The 17303-nt window shown below is 43.8% G+C and overlaps 1 protein-coding gene across 4 annotated transcripts; it reads right to left on the reverse strand.

Annotated features, from left to right (window-relative positions):
* Positions 1 to 4950: 4950 nt before the first annotated feature.
* pecam1a (platelet and endothelial cell adhesion molecule 1a) lies at positions 4951 to 17060 on the reverse strand. 4 transcript variants are annotated; one of them, XM_084571540.1, is made up of 16 exons: positions 16879 to 17060; positions 16761 to 16784; positions 13951 to 14244; positions 12505 to 12801; positions 12148 to 12420; positions 11792 to 12067; positions 11229 to 11531; positions 10870 to 11151; positions 9255 to 9387; positions 9060 to 9127; positions 8874 to 8927; positions 7132 to 7212; positions 6994 to 7050; positions 6466 to 6488; positions 6312 to 6380; positions 5151 to 5263 (listed from the first exon to the last, which is right to left on the reverse strand). In XM_084571540.1, exons 1-15 carry the CDS (start codon positions 16931 to 16933, stop codon positions 6348 to 6350), a joined length of 2253 nt encoding a protein of 750 aa, XP_084427666.1. In that variant the 5' UTR covers positions 16934 to 17060; the 3' UTR covers positions 5151 to 5263; positions 6312 to 6347. The 4 variants fall into 4 exon arrangements, 3 of the variants coding, with proteins under 3 accessions (XP_084427664.1, XP_084427666.1, XP_084427665.1); XM_084571538.1 differs by lacking the exon at positions 6312 to 6380 and having other exon boundaries at positions 4951 to 5263; XM_084571539.1 differs by lacking the exon at positions 5151 to 5263 and having other exon boundaries at positions 5289 to 6380.
* Between the last annotated feature and the right edge of the window lie 243 nt (positions 17061 to 17303).

A 17303-nucleotide genomic window follows, 5' to 3' on the forward strand; every position in this document is an offset into this window, starting at 1 on the left:
GATTACCATGAATTAATGTCCTGGATTTGTGAGAGCTTAAACAATTAAAGATGGAGGACATCAAACAGGTGGACCTGTTGAATGTAACCTTTACTCAGTGTATGAAGGACAATAGAGTGTCACAGTTTCACTCAGCAGCATGACCCAGACTGCCTACAGCCTGCAGCCTTTATATAACAATGCAATTATGAAAAAATGTACATTATGCCAACTTTCCATGAGTCTTATCGTATCATATTTTATCTTTCATCGCATCCTATTGTGTCATATCATGTCTCGTATTGTCTGGTATTGTTTCGTATCATATCATATGTTATCGCAGCATATCTGGTCAGATATTTTATCTTGTATCGCATCGCATCGCATCGCATCGTATTGTATCATATTGTATGTTATCGCATCATATCTGATCTGATATTTTATCTTGTATCACATCTGATTTTATTTTATTTTGCATTGTATCACATCGTATACAATATACGATATACATATCGTATCGTATCGTATCGTATCGTAACGTATTGTATTGTATCGTAACGTATCATATCTGATTTTATTTTATTTTACATCGTATCGTATCATATTGCATTATATCATATAGTATGTTATCGCATCATATCTGATCTGATATTTTATCTTGTATCGTATCGTTTTGTATCACATCGTACCGTATCGTATCGTATCGTATCGTATTGTATCGCATCGTAATGTATCATATGTGATTTTATTTTATTTTACATTGTATCGTATTGCATCACATCTGATTTTATTATATCTTGTATTGTATAATATCGTATCGTATCTTATATAATGGCATGATAAGGTATAGCATCTTGTCGGGTAAGTAGAGTATCTTGCCGCGTTGTGTGTATCATATCGCTTCTTATCACTTCGTATCACACTGCATCACGTCGTGTAGTAGCGTATCATATCATATCATATCATGTCGTATCTTGTTTCGTCTCCTCGTCTCTTATTGTATCATGTGGTGAAGCGACATGTCGTATCAGGTTCTTATTAATGACCTTTCAACCAACGGCTCTTTAAATACCATCCGTCAGGTGAATGACTTTATGTCCATAAAGCAGATTTTAAAGTATTTTTTGGTGCGTTGGCTTGACACTGAATTGGGGTCATAGTTTGATATTTAAACTGGCAATAGAGTGAATAAAATAGAGAATGAATAGACGAGTGGAAATCAGTCAGTTTAAGTTCTTTAGTTCAGTCACTACATTTGCTCTGAGGGATCAATAAAATCTTATCATCGTATCGTATCATGTCTTGTATTGTCTTGTGTCTCATCTCATCTCATCCTGTCGACTAAAAACATCACATCTCAGTTTATCGTGTCCATTCCCTGTTTTCCTTCTGTGAAGGTAAAAGAGATGCTGACCAACTTGACTCAAGTTTTTACAGAAGAACTATTTGATGCTTTAAATACATCACAGACTGAAACATCTACTTGTGCTATAATACTGCTGCTTCCACAAATGCAGCTTTATTACAGTAAATGCTACAGAAATAAATTACTGAACCTAAAAAGATCACAGTAACATGCGGATACAGTATAACGACATAAATATATATTTAGGACGATGTCTAATAACTTCTCTGCAGACAGAGGGAAGATGAGGTCTGCTCTATGACCTCACTGCTGCCCCTGAAGACCAGGCTGGCTCCATAAGGCCAAGTCAAAGACAGGATATTCCCAGAATGCATTTCACAGGGGTCAATATGCTAATTTTAGCACAACGGCCAATGGCAGCTCGGGAGCCATGCTCTAGATCCAGGAGGGGCCGGATCGGGTTACGTGGCGGCGACACCAATGGGATACGTGCAGCCAAAAGAAAGAGTGGACAGAGGACTGAACCTGCTGGACTCATCTATATGTGTGCAGCCGTGCCCCCTCCCTTACCTACCACACTATAGCCACTGTAGGTATCGATCATGTGACAGCATTGCTCGTGGGGAGCGGGGTGGGGTGGCCTTCTTGTAACAGGAATCCCAAAGGGCTTCCAAGGTGCATGGCCTCATGCATCGTAACTTTTAGGAGGGCAGTAAATCCCCCAACTCCTCCTGACACGGCTCAGGATCCGAAAGCAGGACAGCACCATCCATGGGCAAAATGTTGGGCGCCTGAAATGACCCTGAGGAACGAACTCCAATCCCCTTCACACCTTCAGAGTTGTAGCTCTGCCTTAAAACGGACGACTCTGATTCTGTCTCAAACTCATGCACCCAAATATAAAATCTCTCCGCCTGCTGTTTAATTATAGCTGTGCAACTTATTCCTGCGTACAGTATCTGTTCAGAATACGCTGTCCCCTTTCATCAAGGCCAGCCTGCTCGGTTAAGTAATCTGATTAATAAACCAGGAGTTGACTGAGGTGGCTCTATCCTCAGAGCAGGAGTGAGTTTCATTTTGGCACCAGAGCCCTGAAGACATATCCGTTCACTCATTCCTCCGTGGACGCTGCAGAAGCCAGGAAGCGCACAGATCATCCAGAATACGAGACGCCTTGAGGAGGAAAGGTGCAAACACTGTATCGCACCCTGCCGTCGCATAAGCACACATTCACGGAGACTTAGCACAATCTCAGCGATGAAGAAAGTGGCAACGTGCACAAGCAAACAGGCAACCTTCAGGCGGCTAATGGAGATGAACCCCTCGTCTATACGTTAGCCTGCGCTAAGAATGGAGATGAAAAGCGTGTGAGTCGGTGGCAGGCCGTCGGCGTTAGCTCTGGTGTCGGGTGTCGCAGATTCCCACATGGATTTGATCCGCTGCTCTGCATTCTCCAGAGCTTCCTGCCGAAAAGCAGATCCTCATAATCCAAACTGTCGACAGCAGTCGCCATGAACTAAGTGAACCTGAAGAGCGCCGGCCCGCTCTCAGATCCAAGTCTTGGCCTCATCATTCTCGTGCTGGCAGGGGAAAAAAGATAGCGACGTCCACGAGAGACGTCAGAGAATCCAAGAAGATGTTAGAACTATAAAAGCTGATAGCAGAAACGTGTGAATTTAATTGTGTGAGTCTTTCCATCTTGTTCCAAAATCTGGATCATGTCTCCAAGTCACCAAGCAGCTGTTGATGGTTCTGATCCAGCGGTAGGTAGAGATCCATTAGAGACAGCAGCTGGTACAATATTCTACTGACCACATGATGGCGCTGCTTATTTACAGACACACACACTGAGATCAGATCTCAAGTGCTGGCTGGGGACGCATGTGGAGACACATTTATATTAAAACCTAACTGTAAGTTTTATCAAAAAGTTTGAATCCTAACCAAAAAAGTACAGAGGGTGTCTGACTCCTGAACCCAACCTGGGATCTACCGTTCTACTTTACAAACTCTAGGAACCATAAGTAAGCCTGCACTGCACAGAGAAAAGTGTTCTACTAATAGATGACGGAGCCAGGCCTTTAAGGGCCTTGTGTGTTAGGAGAAGGATTTTCTTAATTGTGAATTTTACAGGGAGCCAGTGAAGTAGAAAAAAAATTGGAGTAATTTGATTTCTCTGGCTAATTCAGGGCTTTTGCTGCTGCATATTGAATGAGCTGGAGGCTTTTTAGAGAGCTACTTGGATCAGACCTGATGATTCCAGTCCAGAGGTGACACATGCATGAACCAGTTTTTCAGCATGAATTAATTTTACCACATTACACAAGTGATGGGATGCCACTTTAAAGGGGAAATAGTGTTTTTTACAACCTGGACCTTATTTCTGGCATAAAATTTGATTGTTTAATCACCCATATAACTTTGGTGTTGTTTGGAGTCGTTCGTCAGATATTTAGATCCACGTATATCCATATAGTGGGAGTGACTGGGGCACCGAAACGCAGCCTCTAAATAACACATTATCTGCCGCGAAACTCGTCGATTTCACCAATATTTTGTTATGATACGCTAGTGCTATTCCCCGCTGAGTCCGGAGTTACCTGTTATCTATTCGCGGACGTGCAGCGGTTTGTTGTTCTTTGGCCAGCTGTTCCTCTCTCTGCCTCCTCCTCATCTGTATACTCTGGCTCAAAACGGTAAGGATGTCCATCATAAACAAAGTCGTCGTCCACAACCTCAGAATCGGAAAAATATTCAGCCGTGTTGCAAAAAACTAGCAGCAGCAAATTACAGGTAAACAAGCCACCAGAGATGACATCATCCAGGTCAGAGGTCAGTAGGTAGGTCAGTCTACAGACCCTGGATGATGATAACAGGTAACTCTGGACTCAATGGGGAATAGCACTAGAGTATCATAACAAAATATTGAAGAAATTAATGAGTTTCGCGGCAGATAATGCGTTATTTAGAGGCTGCGTTCGGTGCCCCATTCACTCCCATTGTATGGATATACGTGGATCTAACTATCTGACGAACTACTCCAAATAACACCAAAGTTGCTGCCATCAAGGAGTGTCATTGCTATGGGGTGGGGGTGTCTGGTCTGGTCTAGGTGGGTACTACATGTCTAAGTAACATCCAAACCAATGAATGCCAGGTCCAGACGTTTCCCAGCAGAACACTGAACTGCCACAGGATGGTCCTCCTCTCAGTGGTCATAATGTTGTGGCTGATCGGTGTGTGTATATAGGTTAATCTGATCTGGTGCATGGAGACCTTGAATAACTTCATGTTATATCATTCATTTAGATGTTAGGTAATGGAAAGTGATACTGATACGGTATGTCCTGGAGAGGGTGGCAGCAGTAAAAGCCCTTCTCACATTAACGCAGATCACAGCCAGATGGCACCAGGTTTCCATGCTGCGCTGCCTGAAGACTGCCCTCTGGTGGCTTCAGCTCAAATCACTGATTCTCATCCTCAGTGCTCCTAATAACCACACGACGTCTGCTCTTTTAGATTTAGGTTCAGGGTTACGTTCCTGTCACCACTTTAAAGTCTTTTCCTTTTTGCGGTCACATCCACAGATCTGCCAGTTGAAGGAATTCACTTTAAAAAAAACTCTTTATTTACTCTTCAAACCCAGAGCGAGTGAATGTACAGCGAGGAAAGGTTTTTTTCTCAAAGCATTATAAAACATCTAAAGTATAACACTGCTTCTAAGATCTTAAAGAACAAGACAGATAAACGAGGGTCGCGGTTTCATTCCCCCTGCTCGACGGCGACATCGACGGCGACATCAACGGCGACCTCGGCGATGCTCTCGTCCACTCCTGCGGGTCCGTGGTCGCCATGGTTACTATGGTCACTGCTGCCATCGTCGGCGTCACAATTCAGCTGCGCGTACTCCACCGGCACCTGTTGAAACGCGAGGTCGGTGTGGAGAATAATAGACAGCTCTTATGTGAAGTGGACCACAGACGAACGGGGATTTTAACTCATGTGAACGTGGTGGTGCGAGTATGCAGATAAAAACTGATCCTGGTTAATGTTCTAGTGTGAGACAAAGAAAACTGTGGGGTTTTTTATGTGTTCCTACTTATTTCTTGCAGGTTCACTGGAAGTCACTTTGTAATTTGGCACAAATCTATGAAGAAGGAAGTTCTAAATGTCTGAGTTTTTTTTGCAGATGATGTGATCCTGTCGGCCTGGGATGAGAGTCCACCTCCAAGTCTGAGGCCATAGGGCGCTCTCTCCGTGTTAGTTTCGAAGCTTTTGATTTAAAGTTTCAACAAAGGGACGTCCCGATCCAACACCGATCTTTTAATATTCAGTATCGGTCAATCTGAGTCCAGATCCGATCTTAAATATCCTAAAGTTGGTCCCCCATAGCTTCCTAAAGTCTTTCCTTGTCTTCTCCTAGAGCGGACTGGATCCAACGCCGCCATAAACTCCCTGACCCTCTCTTGACGGCATCCCTCTCTTTTCTTCTCTTCCTCCTCCGGATTTCATTGCAGGAACTGGGGGGGGACAAAGAGCTGAAGCTTCCTGAGACGTTGCCCCGACCCTGTGTCTCACTGCCTGGGTTCTACTTCCATTATCCATCCCCCTACGACCTCTCTCATCCCTCCATCCATTTCCTTTACGTCCCGTCTACCAATAAACATCTTTGCATCAGTTAAGGCGTCTATTAAAGTCTTTTTCTACATTTAAATCATGCATTTGTCCCTTCTCTAGCCCACTACTCCAAAGCTCCTACTCAACCTGGCTTCAGATAAACGGTCAAGTTAACCTTCATGACACTGCCGTAGCATCAGGAGGAAGGCTTCTTTAAAGTCCGGAAAGAAGAGACGACGGCTGAAGTGAAACATTTGTGCCAAATTATAAAGTTCTTTCTCTGTTGCCTCTAAACAGTCGTGACTTTACGGAGCGTGCTCTACGCTATACTTGGAATGCTTTCAGTTACCTGCGTACAAACAAATAAACTCCATAGGGTTTCCATTTACTGTACTGTGTCTGTCCGCGAGACGTCTCTCTGGGCAAAGACACAACACATTCATGAGTGTTTGTTCCTGCTGCAGTGTTTTGCGGTGTCACAATGTGTACGTGATGCTACTTACACCATCGGCCGGCTCTGGGACACCTGTGAAAACAAGAGTGGACGACACGATCAGGAAACGAGAGGAGTGCGAGGATGAAAGGAGGCGGATGTACGGCGATCAGCACTCCAATGAATTAACCCTAACCCTAACAGGACACTTAATGCTAATCACAAGCTTTGCCCTGCAAGCAACTCTCTTTCTTGAACATGTTTACAAAAATAAGACTTCCTTTTTTTTTTGTGCGTACGACTACAGCTGTTATTAGGAGTCTGAACAATGGACGAGAGTTTCTCTGGGGAGTATCCAACAATCGAGCATGTTTCTCCAACTTAACGGATGCACACACTGTTCAGCTTTGTCAGAACAGGAAGTAGTCCCTGACGAATGCAGGAAGTGGACACCTGGAGACTGGGCCTTCTGTTTTAATGGGACATTCTTTCGCTAACAATGCTCCTGTCGATCCCGTTTCCTTTCAAATGCCACTGACCTGATTTCTCTCGCCATACGACATTAAAAGGAGTGCGAAGAGCAGGATGTGAGTCATACCTTGCTGGGAGTTACGTACTTCGCTGTAGACCGTGTCTGTGCCAGCTTTCTCTGGAGCTGGCGTGAAGGAAACAATTTTTAAACGCAGGGAAATCTTGAAGTTTCACGTATAAGTATTTAAATTCAGATCAGTCTCACCTCTGTTAGGATCCAGCCGTCTGGTCTGCACCTCAGCGTACTGCACCTCTGGTTTTTCTGGATTATTCTGCTCATCAGACTCTGCAGCACAGTGAACAAACCCCAGTATTAAAAAAATTTTACTGGACAAGCTTGGTGACATTTAAACGTTATGTTGGACCAAAACCAACAAAAAACTGAGTAACAAGGTTTTAGATTATCCCCCTGTGTCAGTAATCTCCACTTTAGTCCAATTAAAAACATATGAATGTAATACAATCAGAAAATAAACACTTGGACTTAAAGCTGCAGTGTGGAACGTGTGGCTCCCCCTTCTGGCCAGGGCAGTAATTACACAGACACCTTTGAAAAAGAGCAATGCATCATGGATCTTTGGTTTTTGATCTGAAATGCGTTTCCACATCTCTCAGCGGTTGACAAACACAGAAGAAATGTCTCCTCTCATTTTTGTTGGTGCTTTCTGCTCAGAAAGAAACTCAGACAAAGCTGACTAGCGTTTTCGCAGCGTAATTACAGAACGATGATTCGTTCGACCAAAGTTTTCTACGTTAAAGTTTTGCAGGAATCAGTTTATTTTGTCCCACCACTAATAGTTTTTAAATATTAGTTTACCAACTCTATATCTTTGCGGCGATCCTGGACTCTAGCTAGCATTTTAGCGACAATCGCGAATTTATAGCTTGATGCCGATAAACGAGCACAGAAATGTAAATGTTTTCGGTGTTGAAAGAAAAGAAACGGCAACTAGATTTCCTTACAGGTCATCTTTCAACTGATGCAGAGAAAAGAGTACCCTTGGGTGCAATTGTGAGTCCTCCAACCATGACTACTGTTACTCTTCTGTCCATCACCACATTAAGCCCCGCCCCCAAACGATCTGACTGGCTCGGCAGACCTTTGCAGGAGCAGAATCAGCTCCCAACGGAGAGAGTCCAGAACAACTCTCTGCTAAAACAAATGTGTGGGCGGGAAGACGTTCGTCTGGCTTCCAGTCTAAGGTTGTATTATAGTTGGAATGGGCTTTGTAGTGATAACATTTAGGCTACAGAAACAGCAGCTGCAAAATTGTTTCTTAACGCAAGCCAGGGACTTTTCAGTTTCTTCTTTTTTTTGGACGTCTGTAAAGGTTCTCAGTCATCCAAATTGTGCCGTATCAAAAAAAAAACTGCTTAAACAGGAACACCTCTGGGTGTAGTCCACCAAAAACTGAAAAGAATTACTAGGGAGTGTTGATGGGAGGGCTTCCTAGGGACGACCAGATACTCACCTGTGATCGGAGGAATCTGTTTTGATCTTACAACCCGTTAATGTCCAGAGACTCCAGCCTCAAGGTGTGAATCTTTTTGGGACAAATGTTCAGACTGCGTCATAAACTCATGCCAGATTATATCTCAGTGCATCTCCTCTATTCAGAGAGGGATTTAGATGTCTTCCTTTACTCGTCTTTCAAACCATCTGCCTTCTCTGGATAAAATGTGGATGCTGTTGTCCAATTTTCTTGGAGGCTTCCTTGTTTTTTTCCACCATACTCCTAGATGCTGTAGCTACAGATTTATTATACAAAATACGTAGAGATTTAGCTGGAAGCACTTTATTTACCATGACTGCGTAACATTTGCCGAAAACTACTACAATGCCCAGTTCTACAGTCGCTTTTGAACCTCTTAGCAAAAAACTTATGATGCCTTCACTAAGAGTAAAATTACACTTCAATAAAAATATGAATGAAATAACAAACTGACCAGAGCCTGACACGTGTTCACTCCAAATGCTTTTCCCCATCATGCCAGGAGTGACTACACAGAGTGGACAAAAACAGCTATTAGTTAACATAACAGTCGTCGCTTTAACGCTTCAAAATCAACAGCTAGATTATTTGTATAATACTTCATTAATGCATGTTTTGTTCTCAGCGTGATAGGATTTACCGTTTGCCGCCTCGTTGACCTCAGCCTGGGTGAGGCTCAGCCGCTCTGCCTTTGTGCCGACCGACTTCCTGAGACAAAGTTGACACGAAACACAATCAACAGGAGGCTCTGTGTGCGTCATGCTCTAACAACGGGTCTAACTTCACCTTAAAATGAGGGATTCTGATTAAAAAACAATGAAGAAACAATACTTACACTGACAGGTTGCCAGTTCTTTTCCTCTTAAAGTGAAGGAGGCGTGTCTTGAAGGCAAACACCAGGAGCAAGGCCAGTATGAGGAGGATGCAGGAGACTGCGATGAGACCTCTCTTCCAGGCTGCGAGCTTCACTGTAGAAGACATTAGAGTTAGATATGATTATTATATTATAACACAATGCACACAAAACCTCAAACCTAATTTATTTTCACGATTAGTCACAGCGAGGTCAGGCTTTCATGCACCAGCCACAAAGACAAGAGTGCGACCTGGATGACACTATGCCACTTAAAGTTTTTTTTCTACATTTCTGCATAAGAATGACTCAAAACATCAATGGATTTTCACACAAGTCCTGAAAATACACAAAGAGAACCCAATCAAACACATGAAACTGAAATATTATACTTTATTCAAGAAAATTTGTTCATATCTGTGAGGCGTAAAACTAAGTGAAGCCTTGTTTCCAGTATCTGCTGTGACCTCCTTGTAACTAAACATTTCTGGTAACAGCTGATCAGTGGTCTACAGCAGCTTGGAGGAATTTTAGCTTCATTGCTTCAGTTCTGAGATGTTGGTGGGTTTCCTCACATCAACTGCTTGCTTCAGGACCTTCCACAACATTTCTATTGGATTAAGGTCAGGACTTTGACTTGGCCGTTCCTAAACATTCATCTGTTCTTCTTTAAGCGGTAGAACGACTCATGTTCTTGGGCTCGTTGTCTTGCTGAAAAGACAGACTAGTATAATATTTCTGTTTCATATGTTTGACTGGGTTCTCTTTGTCTACTTTCAGGACTTGTGCGGAAAATGTGCTAATGTAATATATTACACCAGCCTGTGAGATGAATTTAAGGAGAAACTGGGTCATGCAGCGAGACAACGAGCCCAAGAACACAAGTGGTTCTACAAAAGAACGGTTAAAGAAGAACAAGTTGAATGTCTGTGAAGGTTCTCAGTCATCCAGGTCATCATAAATCCAAAAAAGGTTCAAGAAAGGCAACTGGACTTGTAGAGTTTTCGAGAAGATGTTTTGAGAAGACACAAAAACCAACGAATGTTTAGGAACGGCCAAGTCAAAGTCCTGACCTTAATCCAATAGAAATGTTGTGGAAGGACCTGAAGCAAGCAGTTGATGTGAGGAAACCCACCAACATCTCAGAACTGAAGTGGTTCTGTTCTGAGGAATGGGCTAAAATTCCTCCAAGCTGCTGTAGACCACTGATCAGTAGTTACCAGAAACATTTAGTTGCGGGTAACTGCTGTACACAAGGAGGACACAGCAGATACTGAAAACACTGACCTTAATAACTCACAGATATGAACAAATGATTAATTTTCTTGATTAAAGTACAATATTTCTGTTTCATTTGTTTGATTGTGATCTCTTTGTCTACTTTCAGGATGTTTTGAGTCAATTTTCAAGGTTGCAAATAAATTTTAACCTTTTTCGAATGCAAATTCATCCAACAACGTTATTATTTAATTTTAATGTTTATGTATAAATTATGATTTTAAACTCATTATAGCTATATGCTCTGTTCTATTCTAATAGGCAATAAGTATAAAACTCAAACAAAGACACAGTTTATTAACTGGGGATAAAAACAGACCTGAGATGGTGACTATGTTGCTCTGCTTCGGTTCGTTGGCTGAGTTTGTGCTCACACAGAAGTATTTCCCGCCCTGTTGTCGGTTGGCTATGCGTACTGGGTAGGTTCCTTCCAGTTTATTGGAGGTCAGTGAATAAAGCACGCTCTTGTTCTCAGTGTGGTACCAGGTGAAGTTGATTGGAGGGCTTCCTCTCTGGAGAGAGCACACGAGAGTCACGTTGTTCCCCTCAGAGATGCCTGATATGTCAGGAAGAACGGTCAGCAACGGTTTTGACACAGGCTCTGCAGAGAGTAAAAAGTGTGTTAGAATAAGTCTTCTATCAGTTTTACTGTGGTGATCTTTCCTGCATCCAACACACCTATGATGATGGTTGAATGTTGCATCTGCTGTCCTTGGCCAATCTCTGGAGCCCTTTGGATGCTGTTTTTAGCTTGGCAAAGAAAGCTACTGAGGTCCGAGCTCTTGAAGATGGCCGAGGTATTGAAGATGGCCCATTCCCCCGGTTTCCTCACCTCTCTGAGCCGAGGCTCCCTGTTGTTGGGGCCGTGTAGGATGTATGTGATGGGCAGGGTGCCACTGTCACTGTGGCAGAGAAGCTGGAACTGTTTTCCCAACACCAGCTTACCCCCGACGACACTCAGCACGGGCTTAGAAACGGGAACTAGGAAGAGGACGAAGATAAACAAGACTCAGAGGGATGCACCGCAACACGCTCAGAATTCTAGCATGCTAATGTCTTCCATGTTGAACATCCTAGTATAGCATTGGGATTCCCTCCCAGAAGCTAAAGCAACTTAATTGTGGAAGTCAAGGGATCACAAAGATTGTTAGGATTGGATAATTGTCCAAACTCATCTATATTCGCTTTCAGTGTTTGTTTAATGAAAGCCTCCAGTGTTTTTAATGCATTTGCAGACCAACCTTTGGCTTTAACGACCACCGGCTGACTTTCCTTAATGGAGCCCGAGTGAAGCTGAACTTTACAGGTGTAGTTGCCATTATTTTCAGGGTGTGCCTCGATGGTATACGTCTCTGCGTTGTTCTTGACTATGTTGTTATCTTTGTAGAAGGAGAATCTCAAGGATCTATTGTTGACCCTCTCGGTATTGTAAATCGAGACGGCGCAGGACAGTTTGAAGTCATCTCCTTCGAATATCTCCACAGGCTCCACAGTCAGCCAAGGCTTCGAAAACAGCTCTGTTGGAGTTGAAAATCAAATCACGGATTAGGGACATTTTAATCATAGAGACACTGTGACGGGGACATTGAGCACTTGCCTTTGACTGTGATTGGTACATAGGTTTCTTTCTGCACACTGCCCCACTCTGCCTTGCACTCAAGCTCTCCAGAGAGGACGTTCCAAGCATAGAAACGATGAATGAGAGTCGAAGCATTTGAATGTCTTAGGATCCTGCCGTCCTTCTTCAGGAACAACCCAAAGTTATCCAATGGTCTGGGCTTGTTCGCCACTTTACAGGTCACTTCAAAGATCTCATCCTCGTAGATTTCAGATGAGGGCAACACTGTCATGTTTGGGGTAATGTCGAGCACTGAAAGACACAAGACAGAATAATCAGCCTCTCCCTTCTACAAGGAATCTGATATTAGTGACATAGCAGGTTTAATCCAATCACCTCTGACTGACACTTGAATCTCCTTGCTGCTGTTGGAGCGCTGGTTTCCGGAACCCAAACTGATCTCGTAGTCGCAGTAGAGAAAGGCTTCTCCGATGTGACTCAGCGCCAGCGTGATCGTCGATTCGGTCCCGTTGAGCACCCGCTGGCTGATCATCTGAGACTCTCTGGTGTTAAATTTCTGGTAGAACCTGAACGTGAGGAGTCCCTTCTCACCTGGAGCGCTGCAGGTGGCCGTGAACTCCTCATTCTCATACGGCCTCAGGTTATTAAGATGCAGATTGGGGGTCTGAAGGCCTGAAGGGACGGAAACCCAGTGAGACAATGCTTGTGGAGAGAGCAGATAATGTGTCTTATGTTGTTAATAAACAGGATCTGCGACAGAAATCCAAAAGGATTAGGGTTCAGAGAAAACCATATCAAAACAGTTCCCTTCAACTACAGGTGAGTATCTGGTCGTTAACAGACCTCAGTCACGAGTTTCTGATGGTCACCACCCACAGATGTTCCTAAATAAACTTCAATGCCTCCACCAGTCTTTTACAACTGAATACTTGGATGAAGCGTCTTGAAGAAACCCAACAAATCCAGTTTCAAACCAATAATCTTCCTGCTTCTTCATAATGGTACACCAGTATCTTGCTGTGTTTGTTGCAAGTTTATCGAGTCTTGTTTCTAATGCTGAACTCTAAGAGTTATTATATTTATAGGCACAACAACAAGCTAATGGTTGGTTGCTTGTTTGAACGTAGTCAAGCCTTTGCTCCCCAGATCTGTTCTTTAAGGGGAACTCCTCCAACATCACTGCTTACAAACACTACTATTTGGGGACCCTAAGAGATGTTTGAGTCATATTTGATAAAGATTTTGATTCACAGACACTTAAAAAATCCTCTGCTGGGTCAGATTAGACCCAGAACAGTGCCTTCTAGACGTGAACACTTGGATAAAATGTCTTCCATGAACCCTACGAGTCCAGTAGTCCTTGTTTAAGCTATACCATGACCTGGATGACTGAGAACCTACACAGATGTTTCTACTGGATTTAAAATCAAGGGTGAGCCTCAAGAAACCCCTTGGTGATGTTTCTGACTGTGTCTTTTCAAAATAAAATGTATTAAATGTGGAAATTCAACGTAATTCCACCGTTAGCTCTTCCAGCCTGTCTCAAATAAACTGACATGTCTTGGGTCTGGAGTCTCTGGACATCGGTGAGTTGTTTGAGTAGCATTCATCCAATGACAGGTGAGTATCTGGAGCATCGATAGACTCAAGTCATGTGAGTTTCTGATCTCTAGAACTGAAGACTTGGATGAAACGTCTTCAAGAAAACCCAACAAGTCAAGTTGTTGAAGTCCCACCAAATCTTCATCACCACTGATTTGCTTCACTTTTCTCCAAACTTGATTTGATAAATGCAAAACAAACATTCCCCTCCAGCTCTACCTGTGACATCAAGCGTCATCTTGGCGCTGACTTTGCGCTTTTCCTTGACTGTGACTAGACACGTGTAGGTCCCAGAGTCGGCCGCCCTGGCCGGGTAGAGCTCGGATTCCACCGAGTCCTCGGTGGTGTTTGAGGAATAGATGGGATTTCCATCCCGCATGATCTGGAAAACGTGGGTCAGGTCGGGCATGTTGCTGTGGCTGACGCCGGCCCAGCAGCGCATCCGCACCGTCGTCCCGCTCTTAACCGCGCTGCTGGGTTGGATCGTAAGGCCGACGGTGTCTATGATGTGCGCTGTGGTTCCCAGACGCACAAACACATGGATTAGAGACAAGCCAGTCATTCAACACAACACAAAAGAAAGGTAGAGGCTAGAGGAAGGTGCTCTCCCTGGGCCTCAGAGGAGTGCTCAGTAAACAGGAGCTGATGAAGGAAGGAAAAAGCCTCAACAAACAGTGTCTGACCCTTTGGTTCCCCTGAGAGAGAGGTGGAGATTTACTCCAGCTCTGCTATCAGCAGCAGCAGCAGCACTAGAAAACAATCACTCTGTCCACATCCTTAACGTGCTGCTGTTAGCTGGGAAAGTGTTCTGAGCTCTGCAAATGTCAGGTTTATCTGTGATTCTAGAAGTTTGAAGAGGAAATTTAGAGAACTGTGCTAATTTGATTTGCTGCTCTTGCTTGAGTACAGTTAAATAAGACAGATGCTATGGTGAAGCTACAATCAGATGCTGATTAGCATTAGCTGTAAGCTGGAGGCAGCTTTCCCATGCACAATTTTTCTTTTGCTGTTTTCGCCTCACACATTTTCTGAGTGATTTACAGCAGGAAGTGTGCACGTTCTGTGTCTCATTGATATTTTTTAGTGAGATTCATTGAAGCTATATTTGAAATCGTCCCAGGTGATGTCAGGTAAAAGTTCACTTCAGCAGGAGCTTGAATGAACGTCCCAAACGCTTTAAATACCTTTCAGACGACAGAAGTTTGGTTTCTTTTTCTTTCTCAGAGACCTTCACAGAAAAGTTAGCTCAGCTTGGCAGACAGACAGGAAAGATGACCAATTCGCTCCGAGACGTGGATGAGGAAATGCATCTCAGAACATTTATATCGACATTTCTGGGCGGGTGGACGTCGTGCAGAGGCAATTCCTGCAAACTCTACGGAAACTTTAACCTGGAGCCCAGACAAACTCCCCCTGCCCACAATTATTTCTCAGTGAACCGTGACCTGATTGACTGAGAACCGTCAGAGACATGAAAATAAATGAGAAACTCTGTTCAGAACACATCCAAAAAGGGTTTAAAAAAGGCAACTGGGACTTGTGGGAAGTTTGAGGTTTAAAGAGGAAACTCCTACTGACACTTGTTCTTTCCCTATGAATGGTGCTCTAACTCTAACGACCCTTGTCCGTCAGAGTCTCCAGTCTCAAGGTGTGAATGAGGTTGAAACTTCTTGAGGACGGAAGTTAAAACTGTATTGTAAATAGATGGCAGATTAAATCTCAGTCCACCTCCTCTGTTTAGAGAAGGTTTTTCCAGTCTGACATAGATGGCTTCCTTTACTCCTCTTTCAAACCATCGGTCTTCTTTGGCTAAGATTTGGATGTTGTTATCTTCAAAGAAGTGTCCTTCAGGTGTAGGTGGACCGCTGAATCTTTCCTGATGAGCTGGCTCTCCTGTGTTGGTACATGCGTTTATGGATGGGTTGTTTGGTTTCGCCAATGTATAAATCTGTACACTCCTCACTGCACTGAACAGCGTACACCACATTACTCCTGGGTGTTTCGTCTTTAGGGTGGACCAGTTTTTGCCTAAGTGTATTCCCTGGTTTGAAATGAACTGAAATGCTGTGTTTCCTGAAAATTCTCTGGAGATTCTCAGGAAATTAGCTGCTCTGGTTTCTGGTTGTTTACACAAGTTTCAGGAAGAGTTCCTATTTAAACCTCAAACTTCCCACCAGTCCCCTAGAACTTGAAGAAGCTACTTGGATGAAACGTCTTCTCAAAAAAACTCTACAAGTCCAGTTGGGTTTTTTAAACTTTTTTTTTGATATACTATGACCTGGATGACTGAGAACACAACGGCATGGCTCTGGTTGGAGGACTCTCTAATTGGCTGCAGAGGTATTTATTTTTCTGAAAAAAGTCGTAATGAACTGAAATCCAGACTATTCTGATAAAAACTGAGTTCTTCTATTATCTACTAGTGTCTAAGCTAATATTAGATTATGTTAACCTCACACACACTCTGGTTAATCTATAATCTAGACTCAGAACATCCACGTAACACTTGACGACAAAAACATGGTCCGAGATCAGCTTAGTTTAGCACAAAGAATGGACAGAAACAGCTCAATTAACCCCTAACATCAGTAAAAAAACCAGAAATCTAAAAATGATAATTCATCGTTTTCTGCGTCTAAATCTTTGAGGAGGAACAAGAACTCGCTGGAGTCTTTACTCTCCATTTGCTGTCGACAGCCTCCGAGTTAGAAGAAGAAGAAGAATCTAATTTTATTCAAGTTCCTGTCGTTTGAAAGCTATTTAAAACGTCTGGGACGTTCGTTCAAGCGCCCGCCGGTGTGAACTTTTACCCGACATCACCTGTGACGACTAAAAATAGCTTCACTGGCTCTTAGTAAAGACTTGAAAACATCAAGGAGGCTCAGAACGGTGCACACTTCCTGCAGAAAGTCACTCTTAAAAACACACAGAGGGCCGGATCGCCTCAAACTGTCCCAACGCTGGAAAAGCCACAAAGTCCCCAAGACCAGTTATTAAACAGGAGTCACAGCACGGTGCATTCTACTTACAGGACTGTCCCCTGGCACACGGCCCTAGAGAAAGGAGGCAAAAAAGATAAGAAGTGAGAGTCAGGAGGGTTCAGATGAGGGCGTTCCTCCTTAAAAGAAGCAGCTGTGGGGTCCTTACAGATGTGCAGGAGGCCGGTGAGGAGCAGCAGGAGGCTGGGAGGTCTGGAGCTCATCCTGGACTGAAGGTGGTTCACCGCTCGGTTCTCAAGATGCAGAAAGGCCAGCCAGGAGAAGGGAGGACGAGGGGAGGAGGAGGAGGAGCGTGTCCAGGCTTAAGGCAGTGGTGGGTGTTCCTCGTCTTATCAGTCACACTCCTTGTGCTGCTTGACCGACCAGGAAGTGCCTGTTACTTCCTCAGGAATCGAGCCTTTACTCCGAGCTCACATCCTCCTCGGCATCGAGAGGGTGTTTCCTGCGTCCTATAATTAATGACGGCCATGCTGAACCAGGGGTTTTAATGTCAGAAGAGAACCAAAACAAGACGGCAGGAATTGAGGGAAGAACCTAAAGGCCCCGCTCTAGACCTGCAGGTTCCCGAGCCAC

The sequence above is a fragment of the Chelon labrosus genome, assembly GCF_963514085.1.
Source record: "Chelon labrosus genome assembly, chromosome: 21".
Classification (NCBI taxonomy): Eukaryota; Metazoa; Chordata; class Actinopteri; order Mugiliformes; family Mugilidae; genus Chelon; species Chelon labrosus.